Source organism: Amblyomma americanum, chromosome 4 (genome assembly GCF_052857255.1).
Source record: "Amblyomma americanum isolate KBUSLIRL-KWMA chromosome 4, ASM5285725v1, whole genome shotgun sequence".
Taxonomy (NCBI): domain Eukaryota; kingdom Metazoa; phylum Arthropoda; class Arachnida; order Ixodida; family Ixodidae; genus Amblyomma; species Amblyomma americanum.
In genome coordinates, this window is record NC_135500.1 from 182,267,528 (window position 1) to 182,282,112 (window position 14,585).

The window sequence follows — 14,585 nt, forward strand, 5'->3', positions numbered from 1 at the left end:
CCCTCCTAGAATTCTTGCAAAATCCGGAGAGGAGAACGTAGGGCTCTCTCATACACAAGTTCAGCCGGGGTGAATCCGGTTGCTTCACGGGGACCTATTCTGAGCGCGAACAGCGTTGTCGGCAAACAGCTCTCACAGTCTTTTTTCCGTTTATAGCACAACGCGCGCAGAATCCTTATGAGCACGGAGTGCATTTTTGCGACGCTGTTCGCCTGGGGATAATATACCGAACTGTGTATTAGCTTGATTCCGCACATCTTCAAAAAGGTGGTTGTTAAGGCGCTGGTGAACACGGTTCCCTGATCCGCCTGAATCTCCGCGGGAAAACAGATTCGTGCAAATGTGCTGAGCAAAGCGTCCACTATCTCTGAAGAGCTTAGTTCTTTGAGGGGGACTGCTTCGGGGAATTTCGCTGCTGGACACAGCATGGTAAGGCGATTCTTGTATCCTGATTTAGACGGCGGTAGGGGCCCTACCGTGTCTATCACTAACCGCCGAAAAGGCTCGGTGATCAGTGGAACCAATTTCAGGGGAGCTTTCGATTTGTCTCCTGGTTTCCCGACTCGTTGACATGCATCACACGACTTCACATACCGCTCAACATCTCAACAGCCTGGCCAGTAGTATACTCCATTAAATGTCGCTCTTTCGTTTTGTTGATCCCCAAGTGTCCCGACCAGCTGTTCCCATGACACAAGCTCAGAAGGTCAACCAGGTATTTTTCCGAAATTACCAGCTGATCAAACGTCTTGCCTTTGCGATCTCTGTAATGCCTGTGCAGCAGTCCGCCTTTTTCGAGTATCGTGATGTTACGCCTCGCTATGCCCTCTTCCGCGGTAGCATGCAGGCGCCTCAAACTAGGGTCGTTCTTTTGCTCTGCCTTCAACCTCTCTCGGTCTACCTCCAAAAGTCGCTCAAAACTGCGCGAAGTGGGGGCCAATACTGACGCTCCGGCGGACTCTATTTCCTGCGGTTCCCTTGGCGCCGCAGCTGCGTTGATGTCGCCTGATCTAGGGACAACCCCGACCCCTTGTTCAGCCACTAGGTATGGCTCCATGATTTCAGGTTCTGCTCCGATTTCCGCCTCTCCCTGTCCCAGGTCCTGTGTTAACTGAGCGGCGAGCTGGCGGGTTTTAGAGCGCGTTAGTGCCTGCACTTTTCCTTCTCCAAAGATCTGTCCTCGCTCACGCAACAGCCGGTCAGACCGGTTCGAGAACAGGTAAGGATATACCAGCGGAACTGTTTTCGAGACGGCTGCCTCCGTCACCAGTTTTCCAAACGGACCTGAAATTTCAACCCTTGCCATAGGTAAGCAAACACTGTGCTCCTCCAACACCTGTTCAATCCACGTCACACACACTCAGCTACACAGCGACCAAAACTGGCTGAGCTTACGGTGCGCTTGCCACGGCTTTAAGCCGGGTTAGTCACAGAAGAGGAAATATGCAGCGCAAAAAACGCATGGACGACAGAAGAAAGACAAACGCAAGCGCTGACACTACCAACTGAAAAGCACCCTTCGTCAGTTCACCGAGTTAGTTATTGCCCAATCGCTGCGCGCGTGACTTCGAATGGAAGAAAACAAGTCGTTTTTTGTCGACGGGCCATATTGACCCGTGGACCGGGCATCATGTGAGGTTCCACTTCCGCTCTGTGAGGTCCGCGTACGGAGAAAAGCAGGACGCAAGTCTAATCCGTATATCGCCTCTCCTCCGCCCTTCACCTTTACAGGGAGCGATATCTGTGCTACGTTCACGAACATCCCGGGCCAGCCGAGAACCTCACCCAGCAGAAGTGGGACGTCACGTGGCACTTTTTCGCGGTCGCCCGCGGGACGATTCGTCTTGCGAATCCACCCTCAGTGATGGTATGGTGGGATATGGGTATTCAACGTCCCCAAGCCACACGGGTGAGCCACACGGGTGTTACGGTAGAATCCCCGGATGGTTCTGAGTTTATTCCGAGCACGCGGGCTTCTCTATGCCGCAGTGCCATCGCACAGAACACAAGTGGCCTTTAATTTCACCCTGATCTAAATTCGGCCTCGGCGGCAGCTATTTCATCTCGTGATATCGTGTTCTGTAGATGAGCACGAAAGCTACTGAACCGCCGCGGAGAGTGAAAAGGATGCACGAAATTCCGCAAGCAGGCTTTTCTGCGATGGCTTCTTGCGTCGTGGCGAAGCTCACTGGCAAGGTTCGGATCATGTAGCGTTTTAATGGGTTTGTATTAGAACTTCTATGTTGGAAAAATCTATCCCCCCCCCCCCCTCCGTCTAAAGCCTCGGTTGGCAGATGTAAAATGGATGGAGGAACATTCCCCTCTCCACTCAGGTTTTCAGGGGAGGTGGAGAAAGTGGGAAAGGGGAGAAGAGCGGGTGGTGGGAGGGGAGAGCGGCTATGGCGTGGCCCACTGTTATTGCTGGGTTGGACCGGGAGAGTGGAGCGGTGATACGGTGTGTTACACGGTGACTGACTGACTGGACCACGCCACTTACTCGCGCGGTCTGAATGCTTCAGCGGTGCCGGCTGCTCTGTCCAGAGGGAAGAAGACTAACGATGACGCATACTTTGCCGTATCAATCGTATTGACCGTCGGTAATTTTTAGGCCAAACGCAGTATGTGCATTTTCAGTAAACGAGACCGTCGGCTGTCCTCGGTCATAGAATATGCTAAGCTTGTTTAGAGTTTTGCACTTCGAGGCTACGTTCCCAGTATCAGGTCACTCCCGCAAACCTCCTTCTTTACGCGCTGTTTGTGTCCTTGTTAACATATGCACAGCCTGTAGTACCATGTGCAGTTGAGTACTCAAGAAGCTGACAGTGGCCGTGATGGTGCTTTTATTTTATTTTAGCTACAGATAACATCTAGATGTTATGCTATTGTGCTGTTCCAGAGTAGCTCCTGAAAATAACGCTTAGTCGGCGAATTAAAGCTCAAACCTTACTATACAATATCATGCAGTGTCTGCAGCTATATATGCTGAGGTGATTACTTTTTTTAGCATTTTCTTGGCAGCATGTGCCCAAAGTGGGTAGTAAGTAGATCATAAGTTCATAATATCTATCAAAGAAGTCATGGCGGGCTACGATTTCTATGGGTGGTTCCGATTTTCGGGCGGCCTAATATAAGCTGTGAAAGACATATAAGAGCGCAAACTGGCAACACGGACAAGGAAGGGAACAGGACGAGCGCTCCGTCCGTGTTGCCAACGTGTCCGTGTTGCCAGTTTGCGCTCTTATGTCTTTCACGAATATGCACCAACAAGCCCAGTTGCAAGTACTTCTAATATAAGCTGCCGTCGTGAGGCATAGGACTGGCTCGTGACTTCCGCCAGAGAATTGTAACTGTTACACCGCTCGCATATCACAGCCCTTTGAGCACGTGATCTCTGCCACCACTACATTCTCCCCTCCCCGCTTAATATACCCGCTGATTTGCTTTCATCATGAAGAGATTAGGCTTCGATGACAGGAAAGGTGCAGAAATCGGCAGTGTCTCTGTGGTCTCTATAGTATAGAGAAGCACGAGGTTTAAAAATTGGTGCTTACGCTTGAGTAAATCGCCAAATCCAGGAATAGCGCACCTTTCCTTACACCTACGCAGGTGCCCACTATCTGTGGCTTCGGCAGAACCCGACTGCGGCGGTCACACTGCGAAGAAGGCGAAACGCAAAAAGCGCCCGTGTGCTGTGCGATGTCAGTGCACGTTAAAGATACCCAGGTGGTCGAAATTATTCCGGAGCCCTCCACTACGGCACCTCTCTCTTTCTCTCCTACACTCCCACCTTCTTCCCTTCCCTCACTGCGCAGTTGAGGTGTCCACCGAGATGTGTAAGACAGCTACCGCGCCTTTTCTGATAACCAGTTAATCATTACTTCGAGTTATGCTATGAATTAAGCGTGACGCCGTACTACGGCGAAGTATTGAGGGCTGTAGCATGCCACCAGCTGTCGCTGTAAATGAGGTAGATGGGAGATGATGATGCCATCAGCCTTGTTCATAACGCGTTACAAATAATTAATTACTCTTTTTTTCAGTAATCGATTACCAGTAATCTGCAGCATTTTCCCCCTGGAAAACAAGCTCTAACCAGTGAACGGAGAACGGAATTCCCTCGACCATAGGGCAACAATGGTCGAGCTGCGGACAAGCCTTGCGCGCCAGGATGTGCGCACATGCAAGCCCAAGCTGCCTGCATTTGACAAGCCCCGTGCTCCGCGCTTCGCATTTAACCACTGCGGCACAAAATGATGTCACGTTTAGTGCATGAGCGTGGACTTTGTCACATCAGAGCGCGAACAACAGCGGAGAGCGGCGCTTCGTGTAACCTCGAGGTAGAATTACTATTTCGAATGTGGTGCGCAACTTCTACGTATGTAAAATCAACTCACTTCCTTCCGGCATGTACATCGAGATGCTCTTCGGTGTAGGTACTGATGTGTTCACAAGTAAACGTGGAGAAAAATGCGTATGAAAACTTCGAGAAACAACGGCAGGTGAAAACAGCTCTTTAGATCAAGCAAGCCGCACCAGCTCATTCTCATTTGTGAATGTCTGTGCCATTCTAGTAAAAGGTGGATTAAAAGCAGCGTAATGGAAATCGATTACGTCTCTATTGTTCAGTTATTTTCAAATAAAGCAATTGTAATCGCTTTCTGTAACATGTAGAAAACTGGATGCCGTGTAAAAGAGTAAAGTGCTTGAAGTGCGCAAGATGATGCACACGTCCGCATTCTTTTGTCACAACAGCGCATAGTTGCACACGCATAGTCCCTCAAACTGTCCGCCATAAAGGTGACCTTTCTCTCTCTTGGTGCAGGCAAGACGCGCACCAAGGACAAGTACCGCGTCGTGTACAGCGACCACCAGCGGCTGGAGCTGGAGAAGGAGTTCCACTACAGCCGCTACATCACCATCCGGCGCAAGGCAGAGCTGGCCGCCGTTCTGGGCCTCAGCGAGCGCCAGGTCAAAATCTGGTTCCAGAACCGGCGCGCCAAGGAGCGCAAGCAGGCCAAGAAGCAGGAGGAGCTGCTGCACCGAGACCTGAAGACGGAGCCGCCGCCGCCACCGCCGCCTGCGCTGCCGCCTTTCTCCGCCGACGGCTACTCCTAACCGCGCCTCGGGCGTGCTCTTCATACGGGTCTCCTACGTTGCTTCGCGACAGAGCTTGCGTTTGCCGTGAGTCGGACGCTTTTCGCCGACGGGACAAGGACAGGCCAATGGGGCACAGCGTGCAATGAATGGACAGCAACGCCGCGTGCGTGCCTCTTCCAGAACAATTCTTACGTGCGCGGACGCCGCACGGACTATAATGGTATCCGGCGTGTGCAGACTCCCTTGACGCCAGCGCGACTCGTGCAAGCACTGCTCCTTTTTGCACTGGGACCACGCTCGGGGGCAGTGGTGTGCGAAGCTTCATTCGGTAACAGCAGTTGTTCGTTTGTGTGTGTGAGCCTAAATGCAGCTTCCGTACATTATACCTCGTTGTGTTCGTTGAAAGAAAAAAAAAACTGAAATGCGTGGCACGCTCTGGCGAAGCACGCAATAGGTCGTCCGAAGGAGGTGCTGTTGAAAGGTAAGGTCAAAAGACACATGCGCTGTCCGTGCCAACGACAAGCGCGTGCAGTAGTGGCGATCAAGTGACCGCGTCGTCCAGGCCTCCCGTGAGCGCCGAACGGATCGCATCCTACGGCGAACAAATCTGCGCCGCAGGCCGGGTTGCGCGGCTGCAACCCCCCGAGCAAAGTCCGTATAAAATGAGACCGTATATATACAGCCACTGCGGAACGCGTGTGGCTTAATGCTGGGTTGGGGAGAGCAGATTTTACGACTGTTTGCCCGCCGCCGGACGAACTTGTGCCCGCTGTTTGCGCTGCTGGTGGACCGGACGCGGGGAGCCCAGCAGTGACGAAAGGCGCGTATATGTGCGCACGCGATCCTGGCGCCGCACCGCGGAGCCCTCGACGGTGCGCTCTTCCTCGCCTCGAGGGTGGGCGCCCATCGGCCAACTCCATCCTTGCCCAATCTGCTCCGGGGGTCGTAAACGGGAGCGTCAAAACGCGCAGCTTTTCATTAGCCGACCGCAAAAGCGGGCGCCGCAACTTTCGCGCCACGATGCGAAGGGTTCGCGGGAAAGGAGACGGGGGCTGCTGCCGATTTGCTCGTGGCTGCGGCAGCCGGCTCTGCAATTGATGCCGCACGTATGCGAGGCGCGGCGATGATCGTTCTCTCGCTCGGTGCGCTGCCGATCTTCTCGGGGCCGCGGAACGAGCGGCTGCGGGACGGCGGCGGATGGCTCCCGCGAGGCCCCTCCGTCACGGCCGCCAAATGGCGCCCATTGTTGCGCGGCCGCCGACCACAAATCACGCCCGGCCCGGCGCTCGCATCCCGGGGGGACGATCTTCCGCTGCTCACGGGACGTCCCGGCATCCTTCACCTGCTGCTGCACCGTCCGCACAGACGACAACAGGTCGCAAATGCGCCCGAGCTGGCTGTGTATCCGGCTCTGGGTATAACATGTGCGCTCGAAGAAACCCATTCCTCTTCCTTTTCCAGCAGCCCCAAGTGCTCTTCGCCCGCACAGCCGTTAAGGGTTAAGGGTAACGAGCGTTTATTTTAAAAACAACGCGTCGAAGCCCTAGCGCCGGTCGACCACCCAACCGTATGGAAGAACCGGTTAGAACGTTGTGCACAGAGGCCACTTATCGACGTCATTTTTCCAGACACACACACACACACACACACACACACACACACACACACACACACACACACACACACACACACACACACACACACACACACACACACACACACACACACACACACACACACACACACACACACACACGCACTGTTTACCGCTTAGGTAGAGTCTCCACAGCAAGGACGTCTCTCCTATTGCATGGTATGGCATGGTATGGTATGGTATGTGGGCTCTAAGCTGCACGTCGGCTATGAGAGACACCGTTTAGCGGAGGGCTGCGGCTTAATTTGAACCACTTGAGGCTCTTAATAAACATGCGCTGGCATAAGAAAGTGCCCGGGTGTATTTCGCCTCCATAGAAATGCGGACGCCGCTGCCGGGCTTCGATACCGTGAACTTGGTCTTGGTATCAGGTGCCAAATACCGCCACTACTTGCGCCAGAGCCGCCACGAGACCCTCGCCCCTGGCGGTCACCGTTGCCGCGTTGTTAGACCCTAAGGCGTCCCTGCGATAAATTCTGGGAGGAGGAGGACTATGGGATTCGCATAGCTGAAGAATCTCTTGAGTGAAAACAGCCTAAAGAGGTTGGGTGACTGCAGAGACCAGTTGAGACGTCGGCCATGATGTATGTAACACCTGAAAGCAGTCTGCACATTGACTCCCTTCCTTTTCAAACAGAGGAAAGCGTAGGGGACCGCATTGCAATCACAAAGAGATTACTGTCACCGAAAACTAGAGGTTTTATAAAGTACAAAAGACTAAAGAAATAAAGTACAGGTGCTGCCAACAGCGGCCGATTTCACAAGTAAATTGTATGCGTCGACAGCTATTTTTTCGCGCGGATCCCGGAGGCTAGGCTACACTGTCATTTACTTCAAAATACCGCTGGCGTGTAGACGTCACAAGATTTCAGTGTAAAGATCACAAGATTGAGCCTAGTAGCAGAAAAATTTTAAAATTCTCTTTTCTCGGTCAAAAATGTTTTTGCTGCCGGTCGAGTCAAGCGTCAACATAACCAGAAGAAGTCGGAGAATGAATTTTTACTGAACAATAATTGCTCGGAGTTTTCCTAAGCCTTTTTATATTAATACAGTCAAACCTCGTTATATCGAAATGGTTTATAAAGAAATAATGGCTAATACAAAGGAGTGGCTGCTCCCATTAGAAGCTCCCATAGAAATATTTGGTATCTCGTTTTTACGAAGTAAAACTTTCCTTCAAGTAGATATATCGACCCCTAAGCGAACACCGCAGTCTATTCCTCGCCGAGTATATCGATTTGTAACGGCACTCAGCACTTCCGCACAATTACAGCTCATAACCGGCTCTGTCGAGAACCGCACAAAACGCGCGGAAAACTTTTCCCGACTCCAGCGCGGCCCGCATGATGCGCTTCTCTGGTTGATTCATCGGCTTCGGCACGACAAAAATTCGACAATCTTCGCCCAAGCTCGGGTACGCGGCCCGCTGCGCTATGGTGCGCCTCGACCGAGTTTCCAAGGTCATTGCAACTTCTCCGTTGCTGCACAGTGCCTGCTGCGAGCGCGTCATGCGTCTAAGCTGCCGTGCGCAGTATAGCTGCCGCTTTTCTGGCATGGTATAGTACAAGCTTCAACCGTTTGGAAGTCCGTTTGGTGTGCTGGGCGGTGCCGACGTTCCGCTCGATTCACGAGACCAATATTAATGGCAGCGGCGCAAAATTAAATTACAGGATAATTTCCGGTGACCGGATAATCAAAGCAGTTTCATCGGGTGCACAGAAGTGTCAAGCTAGCCAAGGAGCCTGGCGTAGCTCTTAGCACGTTGTCTACAAACTTTGGCGGTGCGAAAGGGATCTAATTTCGTATCTCTTAAGCCTTTGAGAGCCCTTTTCAAATTGTTTTTCATAGCCTTCGGTCTGGCGTACCCCATCTTCACAAGACACTTCTGTCATGAGGTGCAGTGCTCTCCGTTAAGCGGAGAAGCCGATCAAATGCCGCTGCGGGCCCTGTCACAGCCGCCCATCGGCGTTTAGAATCGGGGCTAAATACGCTGGATAGATCTCTCCCTGTAATGTACGACTTCATTCCTAGTTGTCGAAATCAATGCGGGCCGCGGGAAAAACGGGCGCGAGCGTTGGTGAGGTTGAAATACTCGGTGTGCATCTGTAGACCAACACGGATCTGTGACGTAAGCAAGATGAAGTGGCGCGGCTCTCGCCAGTTGGAGGTAACAGCGGGTGGTGTAGCCTATAAAAATGCTTCTAAACAAAATTTTTTAAAGTAGCTTTCTGGCCAACAAAAGCAGAGTACATCCCAGAACAGACTATACAAGTATTAAACATCATTTCGAAGTCAATGTATATAAAACGCCCCAGTGGGGGGGGGGGGGGGGGGGGGGGGGTTCGTGATCGCGGCTGATCGAAATCTGTAAACTAAGCTTTCCAAATTATTTCCTCTTTTTACAGCGCGCCTATGAAGGCGGCCATTTTGCTAGTAACTGCGAATAGTGCTTTTAAAACATCACGTTAAATGTGTAATGTGATGACGCGCAGGCACCCTCCACAACGTCTAGGCGCTCAGCCTATCGGATCGCACAGGCTTCTCGAATAGTCTAGGCATGCCGCCGCGTGCGCTACATTTGTTCGCTAATAGTCTTTCCAACTAGACAGCTTAAACAGCTCTACATAAGACCGAAGTTCTCAAGCGGCTTGATAATTAAGCGAACGGCATACCATAGCGGACAATGGCGCAGACGATATCTCCGGCCGGCTCAGACTTCCGCAAGCGCCCCCTGTGTTTGAAAACGCGTTTCTCGCAACGGCTGTAACGAAGCAACTACTGCAACGAAGAGATCGACGCTTCGACTTCTTATAAAGGAGGTTCAACTCTGTATGCGCGACGGGATTCATGTCATTAAAGGCCATTAAATTTTGCGGTATTTTTGTGGAGAATGCAATTCTCGGCTTCCATTAACTCTTCCCTTTGCGAGTCCGACAACACGCATACGTGTGTTTTAGTCAGCGCGATCCGGCCGCCCCTCTTGTTCTGAATGTGTGCAAGTACCAAGTAACCTCAGCTGATGCATTTGCGTATCGCATGTACAAAAGTGCGTGACGAACGTGTCGCGTTCCAGAGGCGTATATAAGATGCGTTGTTTCGCATGAATGCATACCCACCCCTCGTCTCACTCACCGTTTTCTTCGACACTCCGACCTGCGCAGACTGCGAGCGACAGCCCCATCACTCGAACCCCACCCGTATCGGAGGAGGAAAGGCTGCAGGCCGGCCGGATAGCTCTGACAAATGTGTAGAGTAGGTGGACGGGCGGACGCTTTCCCTTTGCAGCGTGGCGGTGACAAGTGCCGCCTTGACCGATATAGTTATTTTTTGCCACTGTTTTTCATGCTCTCGCCTGGAGGACACTGCAAACGAAGACTTGGACAAAGGGTGTTTCGGTCAAATAAACTTTGTTAAGATTGGGTGGGTGATGTATGAGGGTGAGGGTGGAATGCTTTATTCTTAATCCCTTAAAAGGAAGCACTTCTCAGCCCCGAGGTAGGGAAGCAAGACGGTGTGTCGAACAAGAGCCAGGTTTACAGATCCGAGAAAAACCCCGTAGTGTCCAGAAACTATATTAGGAGCCGCAATGCCACTGTTTGGCGTCGGGCCAGTAGGTGCTGCTCTGTTTCCGACCATATAAACTCGCCCATGCGCTCCCTTACTCGCTACTTTGCACTCATTACAGATGACAGCAGCATTGTCATGAAAAATTCGTGTGTCAATAGAAATTATATACTACGTTTTCTCGGTATACCAACATCTTTCACGCTATTTTGTAGATTCCTGTTTCAGGGGCCCACACATCAGAAATTACATGATTGTGTAGGGTACCTCATTGTCAAGCTGGTTTAGCCGAGGAAAACATTTGGCTTAACATTGCCACGCGATAACGTGCCTCTAATAATCCGAGATTGGACGGCTTGAATTTAAAGTATTATTTATTTATTCCTCAAAGGCTTGTTATAAGGGACATTACATGACGGGAGGGCGTCAAAAACGCGGTAAGGGTTAAAGGTGATCTTTGGAGGCGGTCTTGAAATCGTGATGATCGGCTAACTATGCGATGCGGGCGGGATGGTCCAGTCCAAGGCTGCGCATATAAAAATGAATTCTGAAATGTCGCGGAATGGTCGCTCTGGGCTTTAGGATGACGGAGGGATGAACGATGGGCTGGATGGTTGAAAATGTCTGATGACAAAAACTGCGATAGAGGCAGAGACATGCTAGTTTATGACGGGAAGCTAGAAGATCCAGCTGGGGTTTTTGATTCGGTGGCACTAGTACCATCAGAGTAACATAAAAGGATGTGTCTAGCTGCGCGCTTCTAAATGGATTCGAGCAAAGTGATTAGGTTAGTCTGGTGAAGATCGAGCATAGAATGCGCATACTTCAGTTTGGGTCTGACAAGTGTTTCACACGCGATAAGTTTGACTGTAGAGGATGCTACATCGAGGTCACAGCGTAAGTAGCCAAGGATGCAATTAGCGGATTTAACAATTTGGTTAATATGATTGCACCAAGAAAGATAGGTCTCGGCAGGTGTGAATGTCTGGGTACTTATAATTGTGACGGTTAGGTTTAGAGGACAATCATAAAGGCGGTAGGTGGGAATTGGGTAGTTACGACGGCGGTGGAAGGACAGTAATGATGTTTTATCAACGTTTAGTTTCATAAGCCAGATCTCGCGCCACTTTTGTTTTTTTTAGGATGACATTCTGCTGAGCGGCAACTTCAGTCAGGTTAATTACAAGCCGGCACGCTACGGAATCATCTGCAAAAACGTTAAGGGGCAGGTCATTAATGTAGATTTGGAAAGAAAACGTCCAACAGTACGGTGCCTTCAGGAAAACCTGACAGCTAGGACACGGGAAAGAGTGGATAGACGATTTATTCAAACTGGCTGATCCAGTTGCATGCACATGGGTCTGAGTTAAGGCATGGGAGCGTGAGTAGTACAGCGCCGAAGAGGAACCGCTAACCGCTTTTTCGAAATTCTGAAGACTGATATGAATATTACTTACGGTGGGCTACACGCCCCTCAATAATTAAGGAGCCTAATAATAACAGTTGAAAAGTTAACTATTTAGTATTAGCTAACCAGCCTGGTAGTTAGCGCGTCTTAGCTGTATCCCGATGTACTTCACCTCCGATAATGCTATGCCGCAAAAAGCACTCTTCTAACTCAAAAATCATGTTTCTAAAAATTTTGTAACGTCCTAGGTGAAACATGTATATGTCTGTGCACTAGAAGCAACTGCTTTGAGTATGGCCGCCTTCTGGTCACTGGAAATTAATTCTCACCGCATGCGACCACGCAGCGAGACCGAGAACCATATTGCACACGGCACCTGAGAAGCACAGCGCGCTCACAACGGGCCTCGTGCAGCGAGGAGCTTGTCGAAGAGGGCAACTCCAATAACCTTGGCAGCTAAGTCGAGGCTCGGCATAGCGCAGCGGGTGGCGCATATACCTGCAGGTTTGAGCGAAGATCGATGCGCCGACGTCAAAGTTTTGTCGCGCCGCAGCCGACGAATCGTCCGGAGAAACACAACATGCGGGCACCCCTTGAGGCGGGAAAAGTTTTCTGTATACGTTTTGTGCAATCCTCGAAAGAGCAGTGTCGCGCGTCAAATGCACACGGAACTGTTCAGCGCCGCCACAAATCGATGCACTCGGCACGAAATCCATTTGTAGGCAATTTTTATTTAGAAAATCTCGAATGTCAAACACATGAGCTTCTATGGGAGCTTTCAAGGGGGTAGCCACGCCTTCGTATTATCCATTATTTCGTTTTAAACTGCTTTGTTAGAGCGAGGTTCGGCTGTACAGGTGACCTATAGTTATAACGAAGTCGATGAGCGATCAGGGTTGCGAGATAGCTCCAGCCACAGGTAGACAAATTGGCCTCCACGGTAGTAGCCCTATAATGTAACCAAAAGCGAAAACTTAAAAAAAAAGTAGCCAAAAGCTTTTTTTTTTGTAAGATAACTCCTTAGCCATAATAAATTATTTTCCGCAAGTATACCTACGTATTACTTTTAGGAGGGGGGAAAAGCTGGCATGCAAGCGAATTCATGACAGGCAAATGCGGTCTTCATCACAAACGTCGTGTTTTTTTTTTTTTTTCAGAGCATAAAAAGTCACAAAAAGAAACACACACAAATATATCACCGCACAATAAATTCGCGGAGAAATCGTATGCATTCAGCCATACAGTATAGTTACAGCTCACGACAGTTTCACTGAACACAACAGAATAAACGAAACACTATAATAAATTGCGAGATAAAATCCAGTACAGATGGCGGCTAGCACTAAATCTAGCACAATAGACGGAAGAAAGTAGGCTAGAGATGGAACTCAGACATCATGAGTTCATTTCGAAGTGGAACTGCTTGGCCCTTCCAAAATGTTTGAGCTTAAATGGGACAACAATTCTTGGGCGATTTAACATCCTTGTAGCAGCCACCATTCCTGGCCAGGCTTAACTTCACGTGGAGGTGCGCTTAAAAAGTCTAGTTAGGCTTTGCATTTCGCAGGTCGGTTTTAGTGATCCAGACCTGGCTGAACACTCGTTCAACGGCGGCCTTTGACAAAAAAAGAGTGTGCCAGCTCAGACATCAGTGGATGTCGGCTTACCGGCAACATTTCTTTTTTTTTTTTGCATTTCTGACGCTTACCGAGAATTCATTTTGAACCGTTTATCCTCTGCTAGATCGCCGACTTTCGTTTGGAGCAGGCGATACTCAATTCTATCGCTTAAATTGAATTTGTCACTATAAAACCAGCGAATCAGTAATTGACAATATTGAAGGAGTACTTTACGTTTTTGAAGCGAAAGCTTCACTACGCTAGGTAAAGCTGATTTCAGCGTGCGTTTCCGGTTAACCTTCAAGTGAGCCAAGTGTGGCTATAGGCCTTACCATATGTGATCCACCGTGGTGTCGCGACACTTGACCTTTGATCTTTCAATTCGCCACTAGAAGGTAGTAGGATAGGCAGCAGCGTTAATAGGGTGACCAACCCCTCGCGATGAACCATTAATTTAACTGCCACGTGCAACGGTGGCAGTGTGGGCACGCTGCCTATCCAGTGTGCGGAACGCACTCAACGTTACAGACGCCAAGTCGCGTCTAGTTGCCCGATACACCACAGCTTTCACTCTCTAACCAGGTTCAGCAGTAGTTAAACCGCAGTTAATTTTTGGTTCTGGAAGGCGCAGGTCGCTCAGGAGCTCTAGGGTCGCAGGAAGCCCCTTCAGCTCACTTTTAACGCACACAAAAATAAATTTGCCACGCAGAAATAAACGGTGGCTGAGTGGTTATGGCGCTCGGCTGCTGGCCCGAAAGACGCGGGTTCGATCCCGGCCGCGGCGGTCGAATTTCGATGGAGGCGAAATTCTAGAGGCCCGTGTACTGTGCGATGTCAGCGCACGTTAAAGAACCCCAGGTGGTCGAAATTTCCGGAGCCCTTCACTACGGCGTTTCTCAAAGCCTGAGTCGATTTGGGACGTTAAACCCCATAAACCATAAACCAAACCTATACACAAGAAAAAAGTTTGGCAGAGGTTTTGAGAGATTTTTAGAGGCTGTCGAGAAGAACTCCCAAAGCTCATGCCCTGAAATGCAAAAATATGTGCTGCGCCCATTCGGCGTGGCCGTTCTGTGTATCTGCAGGTATTGCAACTATTGTCATTAATGTATTCATAAAAGAAATAAATTTCTCATCTAGCCTGACAGGGGCAGGTGACTCGCACTGAAAAAGCTTGTTCATTTTTTGCTCAAATTTCTCGATAACTGGGGTTAAAAATTGAACAAAAAGTAAATTTTGCTCA

At 50.1% G+C, this 14,585-nt stretch overlaps 1 protein-coding gene across 1 annotated transcript in view; it reads left to right on the forward strand.

Moving 5' to 3' along the window:
• The window catches only part of LOC144128803 (homeobox protein CDX-1-like), a 42,243-nt gene extending 36,762 nt beyond the window's left edge, over window positions 1-5,481 (forward strand). The window contains exon 2 of the mRNA XM_077662531.1: window positions 4,823-5,481. Within this exon, the coding sequence (XP_077518657.1) occupies window positions 4,823-5,115 (293 nt within the window). The 3' untranslated portion in view covers window positions 5,116-5,481. The remainder of the gene's footprint in view (window positions 1-4,822) is intronic.
• Window positions 5,482-14,585: the final 9,104 nt, after the last annotated feature.